The following is a 24,061-nucleotide window of genomic DNA, read 5'->3' on the forward strand; positions in this document are numbered from 1 at the left end:
GGGTTTCAAGTAATTTCCCCTCGAATCATTGTTATAATTGAAGAAATTCGGAGTGAGCACTCTATCTGGTACGCAAACTTAACAAAAATCTATTGAATCCTTATTTCTCTGGTTCCAAAAGATGAGAAATTCCACTTTCTAACCCCCTTTCCGAGAACGGTTTTGTTACGGCGTTTTTCTCACATTTTCATCTTTGGTGTGCTCTGGTGAGAAAATGACGGCCAAGGTTTTCGTTATTTCCTTCATAAGAACCCAGTAGCTTTGTACTCCCAGTAGTGAATGTACCACCTTAGCACGCCAAAATTAAAACAATCCTTCCGTAAAATACTAGCCCTTGGGATTTGTATATTTAGTTGCTTTCCAAACCTTTCGCCTCTATCACCTCTCCTTGGGGGTCGAGGCGCTGCCAAAAGGATTGACTTATGAGATGGTTGGTCTTTGGGGGCATTACTCACTGCCTAGGGTCTCTTGGAGAGCAAGTCATGTTCCTTGGAGAAGCAGAGCACAGGAAGCATCCGTTCTGATCAGCATTTGTAAGTCGGATAAAGGCAGTGCCTCACCAACCATGTAGATTTCTAGGCAGAGGCTGCAAATTTGCATGTTATGGATTTCTTATTCAACACCCTGAATTCTTGAGTTTTTATAGAATTACTCGTCCAGTTTTAAGGTTTATAGATGCTAAACATACCTTACCTAACATAAAAAGACTTTGCATAAAATTGTTAGTTTTTCCTAGTGCATCTTTAAAAAATAAAACCTCACTATACTCTCTGGAAGGGAATTTAGGAGCACCAGAGAGGCCCAGACTGATTCACTGCCCCTGTCTTGCAGGCCCTGTGGTTCTCAGCACCCCTGCCCAGCTCATTGCTCCTGTGGTGGTGGCCAAAGGAACTCTCTCCATCACCACAACAGAAATCTACTTTGAGGTAGATGAGGATGATGCTGCCTTCAAGAAGATCGACACAAAAGTGAGTTAGACTGCACAGCATTGATGGCTTTCATGGCAGGATGTGTTTTTCAGTTTTTCTTGGTTTTAAATTACTGAAGAGGTACACATATTCTCATCTTTCTTATAGAAAATAAAATTAATGAAATAACACACGGTTTCTTTCAGAATTAAAGATAGTATTAATGAGCTTAAATCCTAAACTTACGTAACAGAGCATGTGCATTTGAGCAGTCTTCCTATGTGCCTTTATGTGCACTTGGGCAGATTTGGTGTTTAAGCGAGTTTCTCCCAGATCTCTGGGGTACAGTGGCGCAGTTCCTGGAAAGACTAGAATAGATCTTGTGAAATTTTGTGTTAACATCACATTTAATTTCAAAAGTATATACTCCAATATGAATTATTATTTATTGAAAGGTTATAATGAAACTGGGGCAGGAGCCATTTACATATAATTTCATTTCCATTATTACATCCATTTTTCATCTCCTGAATTAAATGGATTTTACATATGGATTTAAAAGGAGGAGAAGCAGATTCTTTCTAAACTTTGATTTATATGTACACACAGCATACACTAGTACTCACAAACCATCCCAGAAGGCGCACATTTGGAGCATTGACATGGCATACATATAATCTAAATCTTACCTTGTGGATTTTAGCCTCCCTGGCCTCCAGAGAAATCCTACAGACAAGCACCCTTCTGAGATACATTTCACTGGTTTCTTATTTATTTTACTGTTAGTCTTGTAAATTTCTTCTTAGGGTAAGAGGTTGAGATAATGGGCTATTCTAATGAATATTCTACCATCTTTTTAAAAAGAGCTTCCTATAAGTCACTTCAAAACTTTTCTAAAATAGACTTGAGCCTTATTATTTATATTTAAGTTATACACAGAATTGGCACATTATAGAATCTTATTTGTAAATGAACAAGGAAAATTCTCAAGTTTACTGACACATGAGTTAACTAATGCAGAACCTTAGTGGAGGCCTCTCAGCACTTGTTGATCAGGAAGATGCTACCAAAGAATCCTAAAGCCATGGGTGTGGGATGTGTGAGTGTGCTGTGTTTAAACAAGAACTTGTCTTTATGTTTTGTCGTTAGCTTTCCCTATGTAGTAAAAATAAATTGTGGTTTTCTGATTAATTTATTCTAATAACTCCTGTTGTGTTAAAATAGGGTGATAAAGTGTACTAGCTAAAAGATATGTTCATTTTATTGTTTGGATTTCATATACAAACTTCAGAGTTTTTATAACTTAAATTAATTTTTTTAGAATTTGCTGCTTTTAAATTCACTAATATTGCTCATGGTAGGTTTCCCCCCTTACATTGTCAAAAAACTACAGAAATACTAATCAGAAGCAGGGTCTCAAAAGTGGATTATAAATGTGTCAGTTGTAGAAAAGAGCCAGCTAGTAAATTAGAAACTGAGGAAATGAATATTTTCTATAGCTATTCAAAAAAGAGCCCCTTTAGTGTGTATTTTTAGTGATTTTATTAGCCTGTTAGTCAAAATCTTTAAAAGAATTGAGTTGATTTTCAAAAGAAACCATTAGTTCTCCTGACAGAAAACAATTTAAAATGAGACACAACAATTGGGTATTTTACTTCATTTATTTTCTTCTAATTAAATAAAATCAGCAACAGAAATTAAAATCTAAATCACAAAAGTAATTATCCAGTGTATTTCAAGTGCATTTTCAAATATATATAATTCAGATATTCAAGCGTTATTATATAAGCTGAATTCAAATTCCTTTGAATATATTTAAATAACATTTCAAGTATAGTTATGGAATGTTAGAACAAGCAATATATTTGAAACAAAATGTAAACTTTTTTTTTAAAGTTCAGACACTTCACAGACAGGTTAAGTACCAGAAGGAAATCTACCTTTAAATGCATCTTTGTTCATGGAAAGTGTCTAGAAGTTTCCAAACGGCAATTTCAGTTTTGTTCACCAAATCACAAAACACCAACATCCACACTTTCAAAGACAACATGAGATCACAATTTTTATTACAAATCAAAATATACATTACACGCTCCTTTCGCTCCTTCCGATGGCACATCCAGGTCCTGTTTACTGAAAGGCAGATGCGCCTAAGTCTCAAGATTGCTGTAATCCTTTGATGGAGTTGGTCAAGGTCTTGCGTTGTTGCTCAGGTCTTTTTGGGTCTTTTCGGGTTTTGTGTACTTTTCAGGGGAGATGGGAGTTTCTGCATAAAGATGCTTGTGGGTGTAGGTTTTCTCCTGTGTTTCCCTACTCCATTCTCTCCTCTTTTTAGGGGTGTGTGAGATGATGCGTAAATGTTGTGCTGTTACTCCTTTTAAAGGAAGAGATTGTTTGCACTGTCTCAGGAAATAGGAATCAACCAGGAAGTTTTCATTTCGTCAGGACGTTGAGCCGAGTGAACTTGACGGCCCTGAATTAGATCATCCTCTAGAGTTTTTCCAAACTTTTTGGGTTGGTCAGGATCTCTCTTGCCAATCGCCACGTTTGTTTAGCAGCGTTTTCCAGAGCCGAGTGCGGTTTGCCTTGAAACAGATCTAAGTTCGGTAAGAAGTAGTGGGGACACCGGCGGCACTGCAGGCATGAGATGAGCTGCAGCAGAATTCCATTCAGCCGGTCGCCCAGGCAAGATTCGTCCCAGTCCGACTCCCGGGGATGCTTTTCGCACTCGTAGGACACCAGAGTCTTCATGTGGTAGTTGTTGAGAGGCTGCCCTGGCAACTCCAGGTGGCGGTCGCGTAGGGTTTTCAGGATGGAGAGACATTTCTTCCTGCAGCCCCCCATTTGCAGTCTGTTCTCAGCCTCAGCAAACTGCAGCACCCAAGCGTCGCTCTCCGCCGAGCTCTGCTTGCCGGCCAGGGAGTGGCACTCCTTGGACAACAGATTGAACCCTTCGGCTTTGACCTCTGCCACCCGATTGGGTCCTGGCCAGGGGATGTGGGGAAGCGGCCAGTGGGCAGCACTCCGCGGCCAGATCCCGGTGCATTTAAAAGCCGGGGTGATCTGCACCACGTACCTATCGCGAATTCGCAGTTTCACTTCGCTCGTGTCAGCCACCATCTTTACTACATCCCTGTAGCTACACTTGTCCACCGCCTGAGCCACCAGCGTCTGAAACCTGGAGCGGATTTTGCGTGCGGAGAGGTAGCCAGAGGCGGTGATGAATTCCACCCAGAGGGACATGCTCCTCTTCCGCCCGTCGCTCAGTTTCAGCACCGCGCAGCCAGGCAGTGAGCCGTCATCCACGAAGTTAAACACCCCCATCTGGTTCAGATAGAGTACCACCTCGAACTCGGTGGGAGAGATGACCTCCAGGCCCTCATAGCGATTGTCCATCTCGTTGAGGGAACTGATGAAGCGCGGTTCCTGCACCTCCACTTCCTTCAGGACGTCGGAGACCACTTTGCAGACTTCCCGGATGGTTTTGGCGATGGCAGCTTTCCTGGCCTGGCATTTCTCGTTGTAGTACTTATTCAGGTGGTAGACCAGCTTGGCCTGGGCCGCGATCATGTTGGGGCAGAGATCCGGATTGTACACCGGAGTCTCACAATAAGCTGTGGGATCCAATGCGGCTGCTAGCGCTGGAGCCAACTTCGGTGGTGAAAGGGGGCCACGCGCAAAAGGCACCTAGCCTTTCGGTCAGGCTGCAGTGGGGGCTGCCCTGCCCAGCCGGCCTTTTATCCGCGAGCCTAGCCGGTCTTAAAGTGAAAGGCTGCACTCTCCCCCTCTCCTCCGCTAAAGAATCCTCTGAGAGAGATGCGTGGAGAGAACACCTTCTCAGTAATAAAAACAAAAGTTGCGCTGAATCCTCGCAAGGATCTTCCAGTAGTCAAAATAGTCACCCCTTTACGTATTTATTTACGTTTTCCCGTAATCATGGTGTGTGCAAGACTGTTAATCAGACGGAGGAAAAGTATGCCGAGTGTGTGTCGGGGTGAGTGTGCGTCTGTCAGAAGAAGCTGCTGTTGGTTTGTGTAAAAGCCCAAATGCACTCGTGTGGAAATTATAAAGGCAGGGCCAGGCAGGCGGGCGGCCAATCGCCACTGGGCTCGTCACGACAGCCTCCCCCAGCTTCAGCCCGGCTAATTAATCCCCCCTCGTGGATAGAGGCCCAGAAACCAAAGGTAGGAAACTGCTGCCGGCAGAAAACCACCCAGGCCACCTAGACAGGTTGGAAAGCAAGAGGAAATCTGGCTTTGGTATAACTTGAAGCATATTGACACTTGGGAAAGACTTGGCGAAGAGAAGTGGCTCTCAGTGCTATGAAGCCCGCTTGTCTGTTCACCTCTGGTGAGCTACCAGGTGTACCAGTGGTCACTCACCAATTAGTGAAGTCAAAGAAGCCTTTTAGAACAAAGTCACTAGCTTAAATTTAGAGTAAGGTAATTAGTGCGTGTTAATCCTTGGGATCTTTTTAATGCACGCTAGAAGTTTTGCTTCTTAACTGACTGCTAGCTTCAGATCTCAGAGTTCTCCAGCTTTTCTCCATGTTGGGTGTTCCCCAGTCAGAACACTTTTCAAAACCTTAGGCAAAACCTGTTCTCTTTTTACCTAGGTTTTCTCTATTTTCATTTACTGAGAGGAATGTAAAAATTACCGCTGAGTACCGTAGATAGTATCTGCCCAGTCAAACAGGGCTGATTAAAACAAGCTCACCAACCTATCTGCAGTTCCCCTTGTCTGTAGCTGGGTTGGCCAGTGCTAACATAACAAACCACAGTGAAAGCTGTATGGTGCTCTTTCGGGAATACTTTCCACAAGATCTTTGGGATTTAGATGAGCTGTGTTGGACAGAATCTAGACGATTCACTGAAGTGGGCTTAACTTGAGAACTTGAAGGTGTGGCCCTTCTACCTTGTTTGCTCAAGCAGACATAAAGACAGATCTCCCATCCCAGGTATCTTTAGTGGCGACCAACAATAGGTTCCTAATCTTATGGAATTTCATAATTTGATTGTGAGAAGATGGCCAACGGCTTCAAAAATTAATTTGTAACCTTTCAGGTTTGAGTTTGTTTCTTTAGGTTTTTCTTTCTTTCTTTCTTTCTTTTCTTTTTTCTTTTTTCTTTCTTTTTTTTTCTTTTTGGAATGCTAAAGAGGTTTTTTAGGGAGCTAGCCAGTGCCATCACCAGATGAGTCCTCAGTGCACATGAGCTAAAGAAAGAGTGATTAGGGCTTGCATAGTAGATTTCAGTTGCCTGCTTTTAGTGCAGAGATCTGTTTCGCATTAAAAGATTTCCAGTATAAGGATAGAGTAACACCTGTGTAAGGGCTTTTAATGGACTCCTGTTGAAGACTCCCGACTTTTAAACGTCACGGGGCCACCTCTAATAGATTCCGATTTAGATTAAAATAGTGTCTAATATTTGGGGCTTAGGATGGCCATTTATTCCATTCCCCCAAGACCTTCTTTTCCCTTGGGAGAGTGGAGTAGGAATTCTCAAAGCCCCTCCCCAGTTTGCAGGCGTCGCGGGTGAACGCACTGCTACCTTTTGGCAGCTGAAGGAGGCAACCCGGAGCACAAAACCAACAAGAAAGAACTGTGCGGCAAGGAGTGGGAACGCGCAGGTCCTCGGGGTGGGGTGCGCCAGGCAACTTCTCCCCTCGACCCTTGCTTGTTCCCCAGCTCTCTTTGGTTCATCTGCTCTCAGGCTAATTGTAAAGCTTTCTGGGTGTCCCTACTCTCCACTACTGCTGCGAACCACGCTCGGTGCCCGTGTGCCACTCTGCTCTCACCGCCGCCCCACCCTAGAGCGGCCCCGGCCTAGAGTTCAGGGACTTCTGTGTAGCTTAGGGATATTTGGCCCTGACCTTCCCTCGAGATCGCGCCCTCGGTGCCTCAACCCGGCCTATGGAGCTCGAGGTAGCATCAACACCGAGGCCCTGGTAGTTCCCTGTGTCCGACAGAGGGATTTGGGATACCGTCGCCGCCGACTGCAGCCTGGCGCAGGTGGCGCATCTTTCTGGGCTCGCTGTGCAGCTTAATTGGGTTAAAGCGAAGCTAAACACCGAAGCACTTTGTGCAAACTAATGGATGGAACCGAGGCCCTTCCCTAACGATTTTTCACTTGGAGCAAGAGAACCACGAAAGTCGTTAGCCCTAGAATGTTGCGGGGTAGTGAGGTTTCTTGAAGGCCAGGCCACCGGGTCCAGAAGCACCCACCACGCCCGACGCTAGCAGTGATTTGCATAAAACTGGACTCCCGGCGGCTATTGTCGCTGTGGGTTGACCCAGCAGTTTAGAATAACAACACTGGCTTGTCTTTCTAGCTGCTGCTACCCAGATCGTCTGCTACTCTGAGCCCGGGAAATGAACTGCCCCTGTAGCTGAATCCATTCCTCAATCTCAACATCCTCCTTGTTGAAGGAAAACTAAACTGCACTGATGGCTGCTTCCTTCCCTCCATGCTTTCTTTAATTGAATTGTCCATGGAGAGGAATTAAAATTAACGATGTATTTTTGTGTAGTTCACCTGATTTTAATCGAGGTTTTGGTATTAGACATGTTTTGTACTGGTAAATTATTTAGCTACTATCGTAATTTTAATTTAAAAAATCATTCGACTTATTGGATTGTTTGAACTGATGATGTTATACGCAAATGATATAAAACCTGTTTTATTGTATGAAAAGTCTGTATAAGAACTGGATTGATGCCAGTCGATTTTTTAAAATATAGTCTTACGAAGTATCAGAAGAAAAGCTTATGTGTGCCTCATGTTTTTAGACATAAATGGTGAATTGTTTCCAGTGGTATGCATGTAGGCATCCTTGACATGAGCTAATAATAGAAGGATAATTGAAGAAAAGTGACCTAATTGGAGGGAAAAGAAATACCCAAGAATCTCATGATGTAACCACTGAGATGCTTGCATTGGAATGATGTTTAGGGTTTAACTAGTGCAGCTTGGATTTAAAATATTACAGTTAGGGAAAACACATCCAGCTAACACACAAGCCTGTTATTATAACAACTAGCCATACTTGTGAACATAAAACAAGTGTTGTGAACTTTAACACTTGAAACATCCCAAATAATAAGGACAAGACAACTGTTTCTGAAGCGTAGCTTCCTGAGTGACTGTCCCGGAGGGGGTGCACTTTCATGGCCTGTGCAAAGTCATTCATGCAGTCTCCTGTAAAGAAAAACTGTGTTGTGTTCAGAGGTACAGAACCTAAGGTTTCTGGGTTTTTTGTTGTTTTGTTTTGTTTTGTTTTGTTTTTTTTTTTTTATTTTTTTTTTCTTTTTTTTTATTTTTTTTTTATTTTTTTTATTTTTTTTTTTTAGTAAATTTTATTAAATTATAAAAGTTTCCATTTCCACCCCCCCTCCCAACACCCTCCCACTCCCCCTACTCCCCCTCCTCCTCCCTCTTCGTCCCCCAGGGCGGTCAGGGTTTCCTGCCCTGTGGGAAGTTCCAGTTCCTTCCCCCTCCCTCCAGGTCCAGGAAGGTGAGTGTCCAAACAGACTGGATCCCCAAAATCCATTATATGTAGAGGAAACAGGTCCCAGTGTCATAGTCAATGGCTTTTCAGAAAGACTTCGGGTCAGCCACAGTCAGAGAATCCGGCCAAATTCGGAGAGTCTGGTTAGATCACGTCCTCTTTCAGTCCCAGTCCAACTGGCCTTGGTAAACTCTCATCAGATAATGACTATTTAAACTTGAATTGCAAGTTCACTGACTTCACCAGTGACAACTTTCTGGAAGCTCATAAGGGATCTGAGCTCACATACACACTGTCCTCGGTGTTTTCATTATCTGCCAGCAGCTAGTTTACTCACAACTGTTCATGAAGTTAAAGTTTTGTTTTTTAATATGTGCTTATTACTCTGGAGACTTTAAAAGAATATGAAGTTGATTTTATTAAATTATTTATCTCTACTGCTGGAATGGCTTTGAAGGCTCATTATATGCATCTGATTTCTTCCCTTTCCTCTTTTCTAAAAATGTACCCAAGCTGTTTTTTTTTTCTGCCCAACATCATGTAGTCCCTCTTTACACGAGAGAAATTAAAGACAGATATTTGTGCAGGGTTTTCTTTATGTGTCATATTAAATAAAGTAAAATAGAGGGCGTTTTTCTGGTAATTTGATGGCATATATCTGTCTTTCTTTCTGTTGTGACTTATGGTATAAAAGCACTAAAACAAATTAGCTTGAAAGTTTCGAGGACTTCTTAAAGTCATTATTTTGTGTTTGAAAGTCAGGTTCATCACAAAGGCAGGAGATTAAGGTCAATGTTTATATGAGATAGACCTGTTCTGTTTCTTCAGTTTGAGCACCCTAAGAATGGAGGTTAATTTTAAAAATTGTTTGAATAAGGGAGCCCATTGCCTCAGTATTCTTTGTTACTCTAGTGCACAGTCATATGTTCACATCTGTAGTGGCAAATGCTTTTCTCTACACTATTGCCTATTGTTGGCATTAATAAGTGTTGAAAAGAAAAGTAACTTAGAGATTAAAGATGCCAGTTGGAAGCAGAGGTCTAAGGATCACTACCACTGCTTGACTGATAGCCAGTCTTTCCGTTTTATAGATAACAGAATTAAAAGCCCAACTGGTGTATGTAATTGTCTCTGTTCCCTCCCTTCATTTGAATATGTCCGTAGAGGTGTAGGATATTTCAAGTTGCTACTGTAAATTGGGATGGGGGAGGGGGAGGAAAAAAGGTCGAGGGAAAACTCATCAATGAAAAGATTTTTTTTTTACTGTTCGTAATTATTATGTCTCTGATTTCTTCCAAGTGTCTTTGGACAATGAGATTTACATTCGCTTGAGTGTCATGGAATGATGATCTCTCTGTCCTTCCTCAGAATCCTTGGTAACATACCCCGTATCATTATGATGAAACGAAAATTGTTATTGTTAATTCTTAGCCTGTATTCTTCATTCAGACATCACAGAATTAAGCAGACAGGATAAATGGACTCATCACTTCATTTTCCCCCTGTATGAACAAATAAAAACAAGGACACCCCTAACAAATAACAAACATGGATTTACAAGAATTTATGAGTGTGTGTGAATGCAGCCCCAATGCTCTGGGTAGGCTGCATTTTTATTGCACTCAGAGAAAACAGTGGAACCAGGTGTGATTAGCTTGTTAATCTAGGCCTGCACTGCCATTATTACCACTTCATACTGTGCATGATTAAGGCACTGAAAATGTTCAGCATGACCTTGAGCCTAGAATATGGTTTCTAACTGATCAACTTCAGTGAGTGCTGATCTAAAATAATCTCTCCCTTTTGTTATTTAGTGTCTAGAACTTGTTTTTTTGAATGACCAAAGCATTCCTATAATTGGGCTTTATTATAATTTTCAGTAATTATTAACTAAAGTGCTAATTTAAAATAATTATATCACAGAAAATGATCACCCCTTACCACATTTATGTATTGACAAATATTTTATAGAAAATATTGGTATACAAATAGGAATTGTCACGTATATATATGACAAATGTTTGCAAACAGACCCCTGTATAATATTTGGTTTTCCCTTCTGCCAATACTCACTATACAAGTATGTAAATTTTAGTTTACCAATGTGTACTATTTCTTTTAAGCACATTTTTTTATATAGTGCCATGTTAAATACATCAAGTGGAAAGTAGAATTGATAAGCAATTGATACTTTTAAATCTGCATAACCTTTTTATTTTTCTGAATAAAAAGTTAAAATCAAAATTAAGATCATGATTTAAAAGATGGAGTATTTTTTTAAGTAAAAGTTGAGAATCCTGTTAAGTGAAAACACTAGCTTTACTTTGATATGAAATCTGATTCATAAAGTTACATGTAGGGCTAGAGAGATGACTCAGAGGTTAAGAGCAATGGCTGCTGTTCTAAAAGACCTGGCTTCAATTCCCAACACCCACATGGTGACAGTGACTCAAAACCATCTGTAACTCCAGCTCCACAGAGGACTGGTGCCTTTTACTAGCCTCCTCAGGCAGCAGGCATGCACTTGGTTCACATATATACATACAGACAAGCCTACATAAAATAAAATGCATATACATAAAATCATATAGAAATAACTTTTTAAAATACAGTAGGGTGTATTGAACTATAATTTGCGAACAGTACAATTCTGATCTGTGAGGTTTCCATATGAATGTACCATCCTGTGAACTCTCAAATGAATTAGCAATATTTGGGGCATTTTTGGTTTTTAATATCTTTATGGCACATGAAAGAAATCTCATAAACTCTCAGTATTTGCATTTTACTCTGAAGTTGTGTTAATCTTTCTTTTACATGATGTAAGATGAACCTATGGAGTAATTATAGCTAATTCTGAATAATGTGTGCACATTCTTGCATCATATGCTTTGGATCCAAGTTTCATATCAATGCACATTGCTACTTAAATTTAGATGGTCAAGAACACCAAACAAAGAATTAGTAAAGTGTCCAAGTACAGACATTTTTGTTCATGCTGCTGCTCTCCCAGATAGCTCAAGTGGAACTTGTAAGAACACAGCTAGTCTTTTACCCCGATCCAAGATATACAAATTATTTAAATGCTTTCTGTTTTATATTTTTGTTTGCAATTAAAATTGAAAATTTAATGTTATGCAAGCTTACAGGCCTATTAAGAAAGAAGTTATTGCTTTCTTAATAATCTTAAACCATTCTTAGGAAACATTCTTTTCAATGTTTATAAAATAGCCTGCACATGCGATACACATGCACGCACGCGCGCACACACACACGCGCACAGCCATAGTGTTTCAGATAGTAAAAGATTGAATTAATTTTTTCTGTTTTCTCATTAATCTGTCGAAAAGAAACAGGGACTAAATATAGATTTCATTTTCAGGAACATTCCATAATGTTTGTTGCTTTGTTGCTTTGGTTAGTTTTTCTTAAGGTTTATTTTTATTTATTTGAGCGTGTGTGTGTGTGTGTGTATGTGTGTGTGTGTGTGTGTGTGTGTGTGTGTGTGTGTGTTTATGCCACATGTGTTGTAGACGCCTGTGAAGTCCAAAAGAGGATGTCAGGTGCCCTGGAGCTGGATTACAGGCAATTGTGAGATGCCTGATATGGGTGCTGGAAACCAAATTCAGGGTTTCTATAGGATTAGCAAGTACTCATCCATAGACCTTTCTCTCCAGCCCCCATAAACCAGTTCTTACCAGTTTTAAGTAATACCTTCAGAGATTGTTGGCAAATGGATTTTAAAACGACTAACTAGAAATTCAACAATTTCTATCTAGTCACATGCATTTAAGTACACTATACACTTTTTGTTGTAGAATCGTTTAAATGTCACTAGCGATTCTGTTCATAAAAAACATACACTTCTTAGACATTCACCTACATTGATAAGTACCATGCATATAAAAATGTCTTTACTAATTTAAAAGCATTTTCTGCTTTTGCAACAGACCAAGGTTAATTTTTTGTAACCTTCACCTGTATTTGATAAGCAGAATGCATAATTCATTGGGGAAGGGTGGGTGTGGGTTTGTTTCTGGGTTGGGGTTTCCTAGTAGGCAGCACAGTTCTTCATTTGTTTTTCTCTCCACGCTGCATTAGCACGTTTTCCCCTGTGTGCATCTGCCAGCACACAATTTAGCCACGGGCATCTGTAGACCTTGTGGTGATCAGTATTGCAGGCAAAAGCCATATGTGTTTAAATAAAAAAATAATCTCTTTATTTCATTTGCTGTTTTAACTGGATGGATAACTTTTGTGCCTCAAGACAGAAGAAGAAAAAATACAGAAATAATTAATTGCCTCTATTCTTAAGGCAGTTTCATTTCCCCCTCCAATATGGAATGCTTGTCAGCTCTCCTGATAAATGACTGCATGTATTTGCATAGATTTTACATTAACACAAAAATTAGTTTTATTTGTGAAAAACTAGTTTACATAATAATATAAAGTCAGTGTTATTGATTACATTTTTAAACACTGATGACTGTAGAGAGACTGTGTATAACATTCTAACTTTTCAAAGGTCTGGTCAACCTGTTCCTTATTTTAAACTTTCTCTTTAATGATTTATATTGCTTTGTATTAACTAGATATAAAAGTGTAATTGTAAAATTTTCAGCTTTAATAAATATCTTTAAAAGATATTAACCACAACTATTTCAGACACTTAGCACTTACTTGGATAGAAGATTACTTTAAACTTTCCCAAGGAATTTTTTTGAAAATATTCAGTATGAACTGCATACACTTCAAACAATTGGACGAGCATGTCATAGAAAAGATCTAATTTTGATATTAATATTATCCCAAGAGCATGTACCATATTGAAAGTATGTAGTTGAACTCTTTCCTGAGAAGTTATTTCTAATGTATCTGAGAACCATCATCTCCACCTTTGTTCCATTTCCTTAAATGTACTTAATTGAATATCCTAACCCAGTGTTAACACAGAATTAACATCAACAACAGCAACAAAACCACTATTCTGGAGCTGTCTGGGTACTGAAAAGAGTCCCCTTCTAAGAGGCAGGCAGGAAGTGGATGATATGGCATCTTGTTGTCTAGAGGCAGCCTGCTAATTACATGCCATCGCTGTATTAGTCATGTTATGGAAAAATGCAAGTATGTTCAGTGCTGTTACTTACATCACAAAGCTTTTCATATAGTACACTTGATCCTCAAGAAACAGACTATACTGAATGGCAACCAAAACCCAGAGTATCTCTGCCACTTCTTGATTCCAGGCCACCCTGGGTGCCAGCTGTCACAGCTCAGCTAATGATGACAAATGCCCCTCTCTATGCAGATTGCCGAGCTTGCAGACTGCTGTGAAAGGCAACCAGATTACCTTTCTTCAGATAGTAACTTAACCTTTTAAGCTCATGTCAAAACCAAATGATTGGCTGTGATAGTTTCAATATCTGTATCTTTAAAAAAATCAAAATAACACTTTATGATGCCATGAAATTTGTTTCACTGTATGATTGGCAGCCTTCACCTTGGATACTATAATACTCTTAATGAGATGTATGCGGGATATATGGCACAGACAGTCAAGAGGACGTATTTGAAACCGCTTTAAATCAGGTAATAGGAAAAACTGAGAAAAGCTGGTGAAATTCTGGGGGAAAAATGTGTTCTCTTTTTCCTCTTCATCTGAATGTTGGAGCCTTTCTGCCTCTGTGTATAGACCCCACATGCTCTAAATGGGCGGATGGTTATTCTTTATACGTAAGTCAGCATGTGAGGTGGAATGGAGAACAATACTCAATGAGTGTATGATCTCATTCAGTCTGCAGAAGAAATGTTAGGACTCACAAATGAAGACACCAAATTGGGAAGGTTAAGAGTCTTACCAAGGGTCACATAAACAGTTTCAGAGCGAGGTTGATCTGACAGTGGCTGGTGTCAGCTCTACAGCGTGTGGACTACATAACAAAGACAAGTGTATGTGGGTTCGTGTACTTCCCGGTATTCTTTGTAGCAGCTGCTTTGTGGTTAGTATTCTGAAAAGAAAAGTAAAGGTCTGCTTTAAGGATACATTAACTTAAGGATATGATCCGTGACTTAAATTCCATATTGCAGAGATCTTAATATGTTATAAATTTTAATTTTATAACTTTTTGGTCTTCCACATATGGAAAATATGTACAAGGGATATATACTATCTAATGAATATAAAATTGTACTGATTCACCAAAAGATCTATTTCCTTCTAAAACCACTTGATACTCATAGGTAGGCCTAGTGAGATGACTAGGCAGTTAAAGGCATTTGCTGCCAGGCCTGAAGACAAGAGTGTGATCCCCGTGATCCAAACAGTAGAGAAAGAAAACTTACTCTTGTAAGTTGTACTTTGTACTTCACATGTGCTCTATAAAGCACATGCCCCATCCCTTACACACAAAATAAATAAATATAAACAGAAAAGTAAAAACAAAGCTATGGGCTGTATCTTTATAAAAAGAGAAGTTTAGAAATAATTGCTTTAACTATTATTTGGAAAAGTATCTATGTACTGCCGTAGGGTTCTTTTATTCATACTGTGTCACTCTGTGATATCAATGAGCTTTATTAAGCCAGAATAATATATAGCTTTTTTCAAGACATATTGAAAACTCCCTTTCATTATTAAAGTGCAGCCCTGCTCAAGAATGCTATATAGTCAGGAATACTGGCACAGAACTGCCTATCATCCTAGCACCGAGGAGGCTGAAGCAAGAAGAACTGTTTGAATTCAGCCTGGCCTACATAGCAAATCCAAGTCCAGCCTGGGCTGTATCATCAACTCCTGTCTCAAAACCAAAATCAAATTAGAACAAAGAAAGCTTTGGGAGTCCCGGGTGCTTTTTCCCCCCTATCAAACGTGAGGATTGTTTTCAATAACAGACATCTGTCTACTATATTATAAAATTTCATATACATTTTAATTATAATACTTGGGATTTCCAGTAAAACTAATGTTTAACATATGTAAGTGCATATAAAGTTTAAGTGAACATTTTGTTATACTATACCATGTAATTAGTATGAGGAAAAATAACCTTTGCCTCATAAGTCTGACACTCTCTCTGAGGGCAAAAGAGAAATCTAGGGAGTTCTACGGCCACCTCCTTTGGCTCTGTGTCTGCTCTGTTACCCGCATGGCTCTCCAGTCCCTCTGCTGAGAGAAGCCCGTCACCCACCCAGTGGACATTCACTAACAAGAAAGAATTTATAGAAAGCTCCTCCTGACACAGGGTAAAAGTCCCTCCTTGAAACTCTTACCTTTTCATAAGGAATTTTTTCCCCACAGTATTATTCTTTTAACAGAAAGAAGCCCTTTAAAGTAAGCATGATCAGTCACCATATTGCATCTTTTTTACTCTATAATAGTCTTTGGTGGGAACTGCTCTTGATAATGATCTCTTCTTGGGCCAGTGATGTGTGGTCCAGCACATGCTCAAGATGCTGGACAGTGGCCTGAGAGCCACAACTTCCATTGAGTACAACAGTCATACTCTGAAGTACACCCTGCCACGAAGCTGTGAGGTCTGGCATGTTAATTGTAGTAAATGTATTCTCACCTAGTGATATTTGAAGTTTGTAATGGGTTTATTGGGATGCCGTTCCATTGTCTGTCAATAATAAGCTATATGTCAGATATCTGATTGAATATACCTGTGCCCTTCAGTCCTTGTATTAATTCTATGTTTCATAATACCCACTACCCTGTCCAAGACCCAAACTTCACCGTATGGCTTTTGGTAAATATGATGGCTAGAGTATATTACTCACAAATGAACTGGGGACTGTAGAGCAACTTTCAGTAAGTGAGACAGTTAAGTCAACTTTGGGTTCTACGAAAATCCTATTGCTAAATGTCGTGCATAAATATCAGTTTGAGTGTGTGTGTGTGTGTGTGTGTGTGTGTGTGTGTGTGTGTTCATCTGAGTACAGGGGCACATGCTCCATGGACATTCATGTGAAAATCAGAGGACCACCTCAGGTTCGAATCCTTGGACGCCCACCTTTTTAGAGACAGGAACTTTTTTTCATTCCCTGATTCATAAACACTAATATCTTATTGGTTAAGCATATGTAACTAGAATATTTTTTGAGACAGGTCACTTTATTATATAACCCCGGCTGTCTTGGAATTTGCTATGTATATCAGGCTGGACTCAAACTCACAAAGATCCTCCTGCCTTTGCCTCCTGAGTATTGGTGTTAAAGGCATGCACCATCACACCATTGTAACTAAAACTCCAAGTGCTTTTCCAACTCAGTTTATCTTGCTACTTTTAGGTATTTTTTCAAAGTTTGAACGAGAATAAGTTTTAAATTATTATTTTGAAAAAGAACAAGAATAACAGCTCTTTCTAAAAGTTTGTGAAAGTTTGCAAATTCAGTGTCCATACAAAAACTTACACACAAAAATTTAGCTTAAATAACTTTAGTGTATGAGCTTATCCTAGGTGTAGAAAGAACTAAATATATAGACAGGTAAAATTCACTAATTCCTTGTCAAATACTTTAATTCTGGGCTATGAAAATACCCCAGTCCATAAAGCGCTTCTAGGCAAGCATGCATAAAAAGCCAGGCCTGTCAGGCATGGTGGCGCATGCCTTTAATCCCAATACTGGGTAGGCAGAGGCAAGTGGATCTCTGTGAGTTCAGAGCCAGCCTAGTCTACAAGGTGAGTTTCAGGACGGCAAGACTATTACACAGAGAAACCCTGTCTCAAAAAAACAAACAAACAAACAAAACAAATAAACAAAAGCCAGGCATGGTGGGAAATGCTTATAATCCTGGCCCTGGGGATGTTGAGACAGGCAGATCCCTGCATGTAGACTACCACGTGAGTCAGTCAAGCTAATAAGAGACCTGTCTCAAAAACACAATGGACAACACTCAAGAAATACTACCAGAGGTCGACCTCTCTGGTCGCCTCATGCACCGTGCACATTGTGCACATTGTGGGAGCACCCACACACAGATGCTTAAAGTTCTAACCTAGTTCCCATGTTTTTGTCAGAATGTACACCCCATTTGGAGTGAAGCATACATTTTGACCTGAGTCACCTTTTCTGGCAAATAGCTTTTGTGTCTGTAAACAGAATCACCAGGTTTTATACGTGTTTAATGCACAGAAAAGCAAATCAACTTTCCATGCAAATGAAGGCACTCAGGCTACACAAACTACTATAGGAATTCTCTGTGTATTGGCCTAGTACCAATTCCATTTTTAAATAGTAACAACAGTTTCAAAGTAATTTAACATCAGTGGAGTAAATGCTTGTAAAAAAATAATAGAGTTAATGAGTTAAAGACAACATAAAATCCTCTTAAACTGTGGAACACTGCACTGTCATCCTTGGGTGGTGGCCCTTGAATCTTCTTTGTATGTCTACTGTCAAAGTGCGCCCTGAAAACTTTATTTTTTTATTAAATTTTATTCATTCATTTATTTATCTGTTGGGGGTGGGCTTGTATGTAGGCCATACATATGTAGGCCTTACACATGTAGGCCTTACACATGTGAAAGTCAGATGACAAGTTAAGAGAGTCACAGTGGGTCTCCTACTGTGTATCTGGGGATCTAGTACAGTTATCAGCTTCGAGGAGAGCACCTCTTTCTGCTGAGCCGTCTTTCAAGGTAGTGTTACCAACAGGAAGGACCCCTGCACTGAATCATTTTCCTGAAGTACAATGCTTGAGTTGAGTCTTCAGCATGCCAGAGTCAGGTAGTGAGTAGTGAACCAAAAAGCCTCCAGTGGGTTGAGTTGTTTGGAAAATACACTGGAGGATTAAATAATAAAAAATAAATAAGTAATAAAATACAAAATATACTCTATCTCTAGATTTTTGTGTGTTTAAAAAAATGGGCAAAAATCCCATTTGTATTCATTTTTATGAATATTATTTACTTTTAAATCCTAATTTTCATGTTTTTATTTGCCAACCCCCCTAACTAAAATGAAATTGCTATTGTTTTTATTATTATTTATTTATTTTTGAGACAATTTCTCTGTGTAGCCCTGGCTGTCCTGAAACCTGCTATCTAGGCCAGATTGACCTTGAACTCACAGAGATCTGCCTGTCTCTGCTTCCCTAGTGCTGGAGTTGTTGTGTGTGCCACCATACTTGGTTCAAATGAAATTAGTGCTTTTTTCTTTCACAATAATTGTGTTTTTTAGGTAACAAAACAAAAAAAGCAGTCTGCCTGAGCTTTGGCCGTGTTATTGTGTCTTAGACAGAGAACAAAGAAGCCCCAACTTTTACAAAAGCAGACTTCAGAGTGCAGAGCTCTCCGTCGGCCTCATCTGGTGGCTTATGCAGTAAGGGGCGTCTCAGTTGTTTTATGAACTCGCTCTGTGCTCAGCGGAGTTTATATGTTGCCCACTCTATTGTGTGTCAGTCCCAGCAGACCCACGCACATTCTGCTGAGCATATTTGGGGGATAATTAGAACTAATGAAGCCTGGAACAGATCTAATTCTCTGAGTGATTTATTCCCATTCTCTTGTCTGGAGCCCAAGAATTCTCCAGATCACGATCTAGCCCGTTTATTTTTTTCCTAGCTTCATGTTGTCACAGCTACTCTGTTTTTAAATGTTGTGTTTGTTTCCTTTAACAGACCTTAGAAATACATCAGATCCCTAAAAAGCTGAGAAATGTGTTTCCGAGTGGGTTTTATATCACTTCTTCATCCCCAGGGCTATGGGATGAAGCCCTTAGCTGCCTTTTGTTTGTGTTTAGACCTCAAGATGCTCATGGCACCTATGAGCAGATGAACAGGATTGGAAGCCTGGGGTGGTCAGTCTCTATCAGAATAGGTGCTGAGAAGTGAAACCTGAAGGGAAATAAGTAGAAATCATCCAGAAAGTCTTTCTATTGTGACAGAGATTTCCAAAGGAAATCTGGAGGGTTTCAGAAGCTATTGGAATAGCCTTCATGTTTCAGAGGTCTGTTTCATTAGCAGGCTTTCACTGTGTTGGCAAGGCCGCAAGTGACATTTCTCCACATGTCCTCACCAAGTAGCCAGTGATTCAGTGGCCTGTAACACTTTAAATCCCATTAGATAGCTTTCCTTTACTGTTAGAACTGCTTCAGTGAATGGCACTTGTGTGTTATGAAGGTTAAGATCTTGGTGGCTTACTGAGGGCATACTAGAATGAGGACAGACACAGTTGCCAACAGAAGAAGGCTATAAATATATTAAAGCAGTGCTATAGTAAGTAAGTTGTTTAGGTCTTTGCAGGTAGCTTTTGTAGTCTGTGTCCTTCCTGCTTGTACTTCTCTTGCCAAAGAGCCAGAGCAGAATTTATTAAGAATTGGCACTTTCATGTATTGATTCCAGTACTTGAATTTCCCTGTATTCTGAACTTGAGATAATAAACAGCTTAAGGTCCAAGACTAGTTTATTGCGTGCCCTGACGTACCTAAATCAGTAACATTCCCCAAGCAGGCTGCTTAAAGAGAATTGCTGGTCCTACGCTATTGATGTACTTCTGATAAATGCCAGGCTGAACTGTACGTCCTAGCCTACAGCTTCCTCTCCTCATATGCCACGCCTCTGCCTGGAAGGCAGCCAAGAACTCAATAACTCATCTTTGGACCTTGGTAGGAAAAGTTATCTGTAAATTTTTATCTCATTTAAAAAGACAAAGGCTGCAGTAGAAGGATTACCATTAATGACTTCCCTGTATTGTAGATGTCCTACAAGCTGCTTGTACTTTCATTCTCTCCACGGCACTGTGGAGTGGACATTGCTGCCTCCCTCGTATTGGTAAAACCCTGAGACACAGGTCAACCCGGTGACTCCTATACACTTGTGAAGCTAGGTATCTGCAAAGTTGTGATTTTTAGAAGAGCTACTAGCTGGTAATTGAAGAATTCCTTTTTCCCCCCTGCTTATAAAAGCATTGTAACCCGGATAAGAGAAGTGGGAGGACTGAGTCGTTTCCAACTAACACCAACCGGAGCAGAAGGCTGTGAAAGTGGGTGACTGAGGGGGACAGAGTTAGCGGGTACAAACAGGATTTGTAACAGCGTCAGTTTAATTAAAGTCAGAGTTACTCAGACCACACAGCTGCCTCATGTGGCAGAAGGGAGAAACCAAATGACTGGATAACCAGGGATGAAGACTTGTGGAGAGCCTATGGCAGAAGGATGTGAGTGCTGTACCTGAGTTGTGACTGCTAGGCTGCTGGTTCCAAACCACTGGGAATCAGCTCTCATCAAGCTGATAAGCTGAAAAAAAATGGAATGATAACAAAACTGCAAGTCTTGGTAAGAGTCAGCTTGTAAGATGTATAAACCCTCAGGCTGTCTAGTTTTACTTGAATTTCATTTGGTAAATCCAAATTTGAATAGGAATCCAGTTGGGCAGTTTATCTGGCAATCGTGAATGGAGGTGAGATGCCAGTATGATGAGTTCTTGCAGAAGGCAGAGAAGCAGAATGAGGTAGAGCATGACTGTAAGTGGACAAAGATTGCTAGAATCCAAAGGCCAGGGCTTTAATATTAAAGTTATAGATTTTCTATATGGAAATTGTACTCTGTAAATATGGTATTAGCAATTGAAATGAAAAAAGAAAAGGAGCCAGAAATAATAGAATTAGTTGTGCTTTGTGCTGGAGAAGGAAGGCTGAGTCAGCAGAGCCTAAAGGAGAGCATACACAGCCCAGGGGCTGTCTGGGGTCGTGGGAGCCAAAGAAGCTTCAGGAATCCATGTAATTTAGTGCTCTGAATACCTCTAAGGTATTCATGTAATAGTTCTATCCTAATATCTGAGAACAGTAGAATGGATTCTACTCTTCCTGTAGTCTGGATGACCATAAAACTGCCCATATAGGATGTCAGGACACTACCCCCCTCCAACTGGACACCTTGTCCACCTCCTACCTTCCCACAGAAGGTGACATTGCATATGAAAGCCCCTTCAGGGGCCAGCCCTGACTTGAATCCACTTAGTCTCCTTGTTTCCGGTGTTTCTGAAGGAGGAAGGAGCCTGCCATGCTGGCTGCTTCCATCTGAGATATGCATAACTGGCAAATGCCTTTCCTTTGTCTTTGCTTCTCAGGTAACTCTTTTCAGAGAAAGATGCTCTTGGCTAGAATTCAGAAAGTGGGGTGCTGGGTCTTGAGCTTTTGAATGAACTCTCTGAGCTTGTTACTGATGAGAGCTTTGAGGGAGATGATTTCTAAGTCCCCTTTACAGCCTCTCCCTTTTCATTGTTCAATTTTTATTTGACTTTGAGGTCTGTGCATAAGAGCTGTTTGACTTTTACAGGTGAGTTTCTTTCTCTGAACCACACTGTCATCTGAATTATAGTAAATACCTAATCGAGTTACTATGTTAGTATTTTCTTTACAGTATATTATTTGTTACTTAAATCTTTAGTTATTAAGTATTTTTAACACAAATTAAGTTGAATATGGTTTGTCATCTCTGGAACTCAAGCTGAGGAGTCTGTTTCATACAATGTTGGTGTTAGATAGGTCTAGTACCCCTTTACTGTCTTCCAAGTATCCCCAACCTCTGACCCTCTACAGTGAATCAAGGCAACTGGATCCTCACAGGAACCTGAGAAGAAGCAGACTGTCTATGCTTGAGTTTCCAACTCTCAAAACTGTAAATTCAGTAAACTCTGATTTTTTGTTTGTTTGTTTGTTTGTTTGTTTTTGCTTTTCAAGGTTTCTCTTGTGGTGCTTTGGTGTCTGTCCTGGAGCTCGCTCTGTAGACCAGGATGGCATCAAACTAACAGAGATCCGCCTGCCTCTGCCTCCCGAGTACTAGGATTAAAGGTGTGTGCCACCACCGCCCTGCTATAAACTTTGATGATTTATCAATCATTCAGTCTCAGGCATTCTGTTAAGTAATAGAAAATGGATGAAGACACCATTTTAGGAGCTTGAGAGAGAGTTCAGCAGTTAAGAGCTCCAATTGCTTGCCTAGGACCTGAATTAAGTTTCCAGCTCCTATGTTGAGCAGATTATAACCACAACCACCTCCAACTCCAGGAGATCTGATGAACTCTTCTGACCTGCATGAGTACTTTCAAACACACACACACACACACACACACACACACACACACACACACACATGCGCGCGCCCATAATTTTAAATGATTTTTAAAATGTCTAAAGACACAGGTTTATGTGTTAATCTTTATATAACTTTAGAAAATACATAGTAGATATTATAAACTGGAAATCAAAGTTACAGTGACAGGAAAATAGGAAAGAGTAATTAATCATGCAAAATGAATTCATGGCTTCAGTGTACTAGAAGAACTTCTAAGTTTAACCAAAGAACCAATCATTGAGAAATGATAGAGAACATGAGATGTATTTGAAGATCTGATCGGGTAAATATTAGAATATGGTACACTTGACACTTCTTTCCAAGCTGTGCTCAAGAAGCTGTGGAAAGGACATGCATGAGGAACAAGACAGTGCAGCCTCACTTCCCTGGAGAAGAAAGTATGCTCTAAACTTTCAAAAACAGAAACCAACATTCTGATAAATTAAGCATCTTATAAGGTCTAGGTCAGTCTCTAAGAAAGTAAAACACATTTGGGTGCCAGGCAGTGGTTAATGCGAACACTTGGGAGGCAAGAGGCAGATGGATATCTGTGAGTTTGAGGCCAGCCTGGTCTACAGAGCTAGTTCCAGGACAGCCAAAGCTACACAAAGAAACCCTATCTCCAAAAATCAAAATCCAAACCAAAGCAATAACCACATGTGGACATTCCTGTTCACATGGGGCAGGGGTTCCATTACCTCCTGCAGCTGCCAGCACGCATATACAGAACGTATAAAGCCCATATACAGAACAGCACGAGGTTTGCATATAACTACACATCTGTATTCTTAGTCATCTCTAAATTACTTGTAAACTCCAATAGGACATAAGCATTATATAAATAAATAGTGATTCTACAGTATTAAAGATATAATGACAAGAAGGCAAGTGCACATTTAGTACAGATGATTTTTTATGAAAAATTTTGATTTATAAATGATTGAATTCATAAATGTAAATCCTGGATAAAGGTTCTATGATGACAATTGAGGTAGTCATCAATCTGATTACAGGGGAAGGCCAGTTCAGGCACCCTCTTCACTATTGCTTAGGGTCTTAGCATGATAAAAGCATTCATCTGGTATGCAACTGACCTAAATTTCAGTGAATTTAAAACAAAAATACAGAATTGAAAGATGAAATATACAGTTCTTCCGTAGCAACTGGAAACTTCAATATCCTACCATAGCAGTGTGTAAAATAATGAGATAAAGATTGGAGTGCAAAGACTTAACTAGCTGTGCTCGTGCTACAGCAGAGGAGAGCTTTGGATGCAGCCCAGTGCAGAGTCCTATACTTCTAACACTGTGAGATGTGCGTGTGTGTGTGTGTGTGTGTGTGTGTGCGCGCGTGCGTGTGTGTGTGCTCGTGCTACAGTAGAGGAGAGCTTTGGATGCAGCCCAGTGCAGAGTCCTATACTTCTAACACTGTGAGATGTGTGTGTGTGTGTGTGTGTGTGTGTGTGTGTGCGTGTGCGTGTGTGTGTGTGTGTGTGTGTGTAGCTTGATCACATTTGTTTTGGAGCATGAACTTTTGAGTGTAGATCACAGCTTCATTGACATGTACAATGCT

At 40.2% G+C, this 24,061-nt stretch overlaps 2 protein-coding genes across 4 annotated transcripts in view; one reads left to right on the top strand and one right to left on the bottom strand.

Annotated features, from left to right (window-relative positions):
- Nbea (neurobeachin) overlaps positions 1-24,061 on the top strand; it is a 515,411-nt gene that overhangs the window by 356,747 nt on the left and 134,603 nt on the right. For all 3 annotated transcript variants that reach the window (XM_087899501.1, XM_087899503.1, XM_087899502.1), the window contains exon 40: positions 832-968. In XM_087899501.1, the coding sequence (XP_087755627.1) occupies positions 832-968 (137 nt within the window). The remainder of the gene's footprint in view (positions 1-831; positions 969-24,061) is intronic.
- On the bottom strand, positions 2,551-5,034 carry Mab21l1 (mab-21 like 1). The gene has a single exon (XM_048424580.3). It carries the CDS (start codon positions 4,476-4,478, stop codon positions 3,399-3,401), a length of 1,080 nt encoding a protein of 359 aa, XP_048280537.1. The 5' UTR covers positions 4,479-5,034; the 3' UTR covers positions 2,551-3,398.

This window comes from Myodes glareolus, chromosome 20, assembly GCF_982192425.1.
Source record: "Myodes glareolus chromosome 20, mMyoGla1.1, whole genome shotgun sequence".
Classification (NCBI taxonomy): domain Eukaryota; kingdom Metazoa; phylum Chordata; class Mammalia; order Rodentia; family Cricetidae; genus Myodes; species Myodes glareolus.

Excerpts from the sequence above, each read along its gene's own strand:
- Mab21l1 (XM_048424580.3), bottom strand. The coding sequence starts at position 4,478 with ATGATCGCGGCCCAGGCCAAGCTGGTCTACCACCTGAATAAGTACTAC.